General features: G+C 59.5%; 1 protein-coding gene across 1 annotated transcript; it reads left to right on the forward strand.

The window, feature by feature from the left end:
• Window positions 1-478: 478 nt before the first annotated feature.
• Window positions 479-5,527, forward strand: A1BG (alpha-1-B glycoprotein). Its single transcript, XM_069458507.1, has 8 exons — window positions 479-606; window positions 687-722; window positions 818-1,087; window positions 1,387-1,659; window positions 1,974-2,270; window positions 3,212-3,508; window positions 4,302-4,589; window positions 5,377-5,527. Exons 1-8 carry the CDS (start codon window positions 573-575, stop codon window positions 5,382-5,384), a joined length of 1,503 nt encoding a protein of 500 aa, XP_069314608.1. The 5' UTR covers window positions 479-572; the 3' UTR covers window positions 5,385-5,527.
• The last annotated feature ends 1,153 nt before the right edge of the window (window positions 5,528-6,680 follow it).

The following is a 6,680-nucleotide window of genomic DNA, read 5'->3' on the forward strand; positions in this document are numbered from 1 at the left end:
GTCTGGCCTCCAGGCAGCAGCAGCAGGTTGCAGCCACTGGAGTGACACCAGCAGCTTGGGCGACTGTCCACACTGGAGCACACATCCCGGCAGGGGTGGGGAGCACAGGTCTGCATGCAAACCTGACTCGGAGGGTCACACAGTGCAGCACTGACCAGCAATGGGGAAGGGACCGCAGCCTCCAGGAAGAGTGAGGACGGCCCCAGACGCCCTCACCCTCGGCTTCCCTCAAGGGGGCAGCTGGGCTTCTGGGTGCGGAGAACTCAGTGTCCCCTCCTGGAAAAGGACCCCAGTGCCTATCTGAGAATGAGGTGATTTTATGATCATTTCATTAAAACTGCTCTATTGCTTCAGTTAATGATTATCTGTTATTATTGATTGTCAGTATCGCTGGGGATCCTGAGGCTCTGGCTGGCCTTCGGGTTTGCCCTTTGTCCCTGCCCCTCACAGGCCCTTCCCCTGTCTTCCGGGAAGGACAAACAAGGCAAGGGTTCAGTGTCCCACTGCCCCGGACCCTCGCTCAGGCTTTATCACTGCAGACGCTCACAGCGGCTAGAGCCAGCGTGACCACCATGTCCTCGCTGGTGTCTTTCCTGCTGCTCTGGGGTGAGGAGTCTGCAGCCTGGGGTCCCCTGGGGCAGGGGTTGGGGGTGGAATTGGGGGCCTCACGGGTGCTGTCTCCACAGGTCTCACCCTGGGCCCAGTGACAGAGGCAGCCGTGTGTGAGTACAGGCCAAGACCTGGGATGGTGGCTGCAGGCCTGGGGGTGGACCCCCTGGCCCTGCAGCACCCAGCTGATTCCAGCTGCCCCTCACAGTTTTTGACCCCCAGCCCAGCTTGTGGGCAGAGTCTGAATCGCTGCTGGAACCCAGGACCAATGTGACGCTGACCTGCCAGGCCCGCCTGCCCACTCAGGATTTCCAGCTTTTCAAGGATGGGGTGTCCCAGGAGCTCGTGCACCTCAATTCACCTGCCATGGAGCACCAGTTCCTGCTGACAGGTGACACCCAGGGCCTCTACCGCTGCCGCTCGGGCTTCAGCAGTGAATGGACCCGGCTGAGCAACCTCATGGAGATGACAGGGCCAAGTGAGCATTAACAGGGGCCAGGAGGGGGCTGTAGGGGCCCTTCCTTCCCCCAAGTCCCTTGACATCTCTGAGCCTCGGTTTTCCCATCTGTCAAAGGGGATGATCGTACTGACCCCAGAGGGCTTGAGGAATGAATGATTGCATCCCCAGGGGGCCGCACAGACACTTCCTCCTCTGGCTGCATGCCCTCTTTCTGCCTGTCCCTGCCTCCCTTTCCCCTATGCATGCCCTCCCTCCTGTCCCCTCATATCCATCTCCTGAGCCACAGGGAACCACTCACCAACCCTTCCCACCTGCAGAGTCCTTGCCCAGACCCCAGCTCTCGGCAGAGCCAGTGTCCTGGATCACACCCGGCCTGAACGCGACACTGGTGTGCCACGGGGGGCTGAAAGGTGTGACCTTTCTGCTGAGGCGAGAAGGGGATGATGAGTTTCTGGAGGTAGCCAAGGCCAGGAAACATGTGGAGGCCACCTTCCCTGTGCACCAGGCTGGCACCTACAGTTGCACCTACCGGATCCATGCAGCAGGCACCCCCTCGGAGCCCAGTGCCACTGTGACCATCAAGGAACTCGGTGATTGTTGGATGGTATCAGAGGGCTTCTGGGGGAGGAAAATCTTGGAGGGCAAAGCCACATTGGCCTTGACCTCCAACACTGAATACCCACTGAATACGCAATTGCCTGGGCCTAGAGGTTGCAAAGGAGTTTGCTCAGGGGATGTACAAAGGAACAATCAAAGGGTGTTCCTGGGGCTGCCACCAAGAGGGCAGAGGGCAGAGGGCAGAGGGCAGAGATCTGGAGACTGGGCAGATGGCAGCTCTAGCAGGGAACTTGCAGCAGCTGGTGTCTTGGCCTCTGGCAGCGCAGTGACCCTCCCTGCATTGCAGCACCACCGCCGCCACCTGTGTTGAGACCCCAGAGAGAGTCCACCGGGGTCCTGCACCCCGGAGACAGCGCGACCTTCATTTGCGTGGCGCCCCTGAGCGGCGTGAACTTCCAGCTGCGGCGGGGCGAGAAGGAGCTGCTGGTGCCCCAAAGCAGCACCAGCCCGGACCGCGTCTTCTTTCATCTGAACGCCCTGGCCCTGGGGGATGGCGGCCCCTACACCTGCCGCTACCAGCTGCGCGACCAGCAGGCCGCCTGGTCCGGGGACAGCGCTCCAGCGGAGCTGACCCTGAGCGACGGTGAGCCCGGTGGCCACGCAGGGACGGAGCAGGGATGGGGGTCGAGAGGGCTCAGTCCTGGAGGCTCAGGAGCAGGGCCCCGCTGTAGGGTACCCGGAAGTGCGGGGCTCCGGGCGGAGACCAGTCCCACTTCATCCACCCCCGCCCCCACCCGCCTCAGTTTCCTCAACTGCGAATGGGGCAATGAGCGTGGCAACCTGAGGCCCAGCGAACAATTGGGTCTTCAGGTCTGGCACAGGCAACCCGGCGCCGCCCGCCCGGGGTCCCCTTGGCCTCCCCAGGTCTGAGTGGCGCTGAGGCCTGCCCAGGCGGCCAGGCTGCGGCTGCTCCTCCGACCGCTCGCCTTGGGCTCAGTGACAGTTGGCAACCCCTGACTGAGCACTGGACTGCGAGCCCCACACCCAGGGAGTTCACAGGTGCCCCAGGTGGGCGGGCCTTGGGGCGGTGCCTGGCAGACAATCCCGGGGTGAATCCACTATATTTTTTATTTCAGCATAATACGGGGGTACAAATGTTTAGATTATATATATTGCCATTGCCCCACCCGAGTCAGAGCTTCAAGTGTGTCCGTCTCCCAGACGCTGCGCACCGCACCCAATCCACTCTTGAGCAGCCATGTGTAGGAGGCACCAAGCCATGGACAAAACGTGTCCCCCTGCCCCGTCTGTTTTTATAGATAAACAACTTAATAAGAAACAGTGAAGGGATGTGTGAGAGAGATCCAAGAAGGACCAGCGACCAGAAGCCGGGCGGGTGGTGCAGCTTTCAGCAGGGTGGTCCCGGCGGGCCTCCCTGAGTAGGCGAGGAAGGGAACAGGGCGGAGCAGGGCAGATCACTGCAGGTGGAAGACTCAGGCCGGGCAAAGACCAAGAGCCCGGCCCAAGGGTCCCGCCCCCGGCCACCCGCTTGGCGCCCTGCTCAGCCCGCATCCTCCTCCACAGAGAAGCTGCCCCCGCCCCGGCTCTCGGCAGAGCCGGCGGGTCGCAGCCCAGAGCCCGGCACGCTCGTGCGGCTGCGGTGCCAGGCGCCCCTGGCCGGCCTGCGGTTCTCCCTGGTGCGCGAGGACGAGGGCGGGAGCCGGGTGCACAGTCTGCTGAGCCCCGCGGGGACCGAAGCCCAGTTCGAGCTCCACGATGTCTCGGTGGCCGACTCGGCCAACTACAGCTGCGTCTACGTGGACCCGAAGCCGCCGTTCTCCGGCTCGGCGCCCAGCGCGCGCGTGGAGCTGCAGGTCCACGGTGAGCCCGGGAGGACCGCGTCCCTCAGGCCTCTCTGCCGGGCGCCGACGAGGGTGCTCGCCTTTCCTCGGGGACCCAACGACTGCGCCCGGGCTTTGCTCCGGCCCCCATCGCCTACCCCTGTAGGGAGGGGGACCGGGGCTGGGAGCGGCGGCCAAGGGTCCCGGAACCCTTTGGCACATTTCAAACGGACGTGAGCCAGGTGGAGAGCGTGGAGGGCCGGCCCGGGTTCTCCTGTTCAAATTCCTGCCAGCTTTGCACCTGCCCGTGCCTCGGTTTTCCTGTGCTACACTCTTGTCAGTTGTTATATTGGACTATCACCCTTCCCCTCCCTGGACCCCTGACCCACAGCCGAGGGTCTCGTGTAATTCTCCCCACACCTTCGCCATCCCTGGGGTCTGTCTGTCCTTATGATTTCCTCATCGAGGTCTGCCTGGGGGCAGGGGCCACGCAGAGCCGCTGGGCACAGGTTCCGCCGCCAGAATTTTGGGCCGTGCGCTCTACAGGGAGCACCGTTTCCCTTGGTCATTTCTTCCTTCCCTGCACGTGTCCCGAGTGCCCGATGGGACCCTAAGAAGCCTCAGAGCACCTGGCTCTGGGGACTCGCAGGAGGCGCAGAGGCTGCCCTGCAGGCCGACCGGGTGCAGGCGCAGAAAAGCTGCCCCAGCTCCGGATGCAGACGAGGGAGGGGGTTAAGCGCACGGCTGACGCCCAGCCTGGAGGTGTGGAGGGCGCAGGGCAGGTGAAGGGGGCTGGGGCTGGGTCTCACCCGTGACCCCCTTGCCCCGCCCAGGACCGCCTCCCAGGCCGCGGCTGCGAGCCCTGTGGAGCGGGGTGGTGACCCCGGGCCGTGATGCCGTCCTGCGCTGCGAAGGCCACCTACCGGACGTCACCGTCGAGCTGCTGCGCGTGGGTGAGACGGAGGCTTTGGACAGGCTCTCTGCCACCCACCGCTCGACGGACTTCGTGCTGACCTACGTGGGGCCCCAGCACGCTGGCAACTACAGCTGCCGCTACCGCTCCTGGTGGCCCAACCGCTTCGAGTCGGAACTCAGCGACCCTGTGGAGCTCCTGGTGGCAGGTGCCATTTCCCTAGGTCTTGTAGGCTGGGCTCCGCCTCCTGCCTTTGCCTGGGTTGTGCACTTCTCCGCGCCTCCTTCCGGGCACACTGGCCAGTGTGTCTAGTCCCAGCCTGGTGCAGGGACAGAAATGCAGGCGGGGGAACCGCACGTGCAAAGGCCCTGAGGCAGAGAGTGGCTCGGTTAGCCAGTGCTGTGGTCCCCACCCCTCCAGCTCCCCCGCCGCCAGACCAGTACCGGCCTTTTAGGAACCGAGTCGCACAGAGCGAAACGTCATGTGTTTTCACAGCCGCTCTCCATCGCTGGCATCACCGTCTAAGCTCCGCCTCCTGTTAGATAAGCACTGGCATTGGAGTCTCTCAGGAGCGCAAAACCCAGTGTAAACTGCGCATGCGCGGGATCTAGGTTGACTCCTTATGAGAATCCAATGCCTGATGATCTGAAGTGGAGCTGAGGCCGTGATGCCAGCGCTGGGGCGCAGCAGCAAATAGAGATTATCATTAGCATAGTGGTTTGGCTGCACAATAAATGTAATGAGCTCGAAATCATCCCAATACCATCTTCCACTCCACCCCGCCTCCGTGGAAAAATTGTCTTCCATGAAACCGGTCCCTGGTGCCAAAAAGGTTGGGCACTGCTGAACTAGAGCACCTGGAGCGAGCACCTGGGGGGTCTTGGCCAGCGGCTGACCAAGCCATTTCCTTCCTGAAGGGCCTCAGGGAGGTCTGCCATGAGAATGGTGGGAGGAGGGCACAGGCTTCTCACTTCTCTTTTTTCACATTTTTCTAGGACACTGATCCGGCTGCAGACTCAGGGTGCTGACGGTACTGTGGGAAATACTGGGAATGCTGGACTGGCTGCTATCCCTCTTGTATAGCGGGAGGCTGGAGGGCTCTCACTCATTCCTCCTAGGAATTAATAAACGGGAAGAAAGACTTTGTTTAAAATGTGTCTTTGGCCAGTGGGTCCAGAGCAGCCCCTGAGTCCAGACCCAGAGCTGAGTGGGCTGGGATCCTCTGTGCTGAAAGTCGATGGACTCTGGGTTGGGTGCTGAGAGTGGAGGGGTAGAGGACTGGCCCTTAAGCCCGCATTCTTCAAGACCTCTTTTTTCTGCCGTCTTCCACCAAGCTGTCTCTTCCTCCCCAGGCACCTCTGCCTGGTCCCCAGTAGGTATGAGCAGGTAGCTCATACCTGACTCTACCTTGATCACATCAGTCCCTAGATGGGGAGGAAGTTCAGAGAGGCTGCATTCTGTGGTCTTGTCCTTCAGTCACAGGGTGATGGTGCTGGACTGTTCCAGGCCTCCCACATCAGAGCTTAAAGCTGTGGAAGTGGCTGGATTCCTCTGTGTTCATCCCACTGCCCCTCAGCCCTGAGACCCCTTTGCCCCACCCGACACCCACCTGACCCATTACCTAGTCCCTGCCTGGACTTGGCCCTCAAGGTCCTCGTACACAGTAGGTGTGTATTAGTGTTATCAATTAATACTTAATAAATTTTTTATCAAGGAATTCATTTTCAAGGAATTTGCCTAGTGCTCTGATTTACTGCCATAGTATTAAATAATATCTAGTTCATAATATTCCTGTATTTTTTAGTGTTTGCAAGGTCTATAACATCACCTCTTTCATGCTTGATGATGTATCTTCTCTCTGTGTCTCTCTCTGTCTGTCTCTCCTCCCCCCTCCCCATCTTGCTAGGGGGTTATCAATTTTAAAAATCTTTTCGTCACTATTAAATTGGATCTAACGGATCAGTACTCATATGCACAGATGGAAGTAAAACTCCATGGAAATCATGCAGGTGGGAGAGGGGAGGAGGGGACGGGTGAAATCATACCTAACGGATACAGTGTACACCATCTGGGTGATGGGCACACTTACCACTTTGACTCAAGCAGTACAAAAGCAATCCATGTAACCCAAACGTTTATACCCCCGTGATATCTGGAAATAAAAAATACATAAATAAAAATCTTTTCAAAGAACTAATTAACTTTTGTCTTTGTTCATTTTTTCGTATTGTCTGTTTTTTATTTTGTGGATCTCTACTAGTATCACTATTATTCTCTTTCGTCTACTTACCTCCGATTT

This window comes from Eulemur rufifrons, chromosome 24 (assembly GCF_041146395.1).
Source record: "Eulemur rufifrons isolate Redbay chromosome 24, OSU_ERuf_1, whole genome shotgun sequence".
NCBI lineage: Eukaryota > Metazoa > Chordata > Mammalia > Primates > Lemuridae > Eulemur > Eulemur rufifrons.

Bases quoted from the DNA above. Each gene is read 5' to 3' on its own strand.
- A1BG (XM_069458507.1), top strand. From the start codon at position 573: ATGTCCTCGCTGGTGTCTTTCCTGCTGCTCTGGG. The intron at 607-686 runs GTGAGGAGTCTG...CTGTCTCCACAG, and splicing joins GTCTTTCCTGCTGCTCTGGG to GTCTCACCCTGGGCCCAGTG. The intron at 3,509-4,301 runs GTGAGCCCGGGA...TGCCCCGCCCAG, and splicing joins CGTGGAGCTGCAGGTCCACG to GACCGCCTCCCAGGCCGCGG.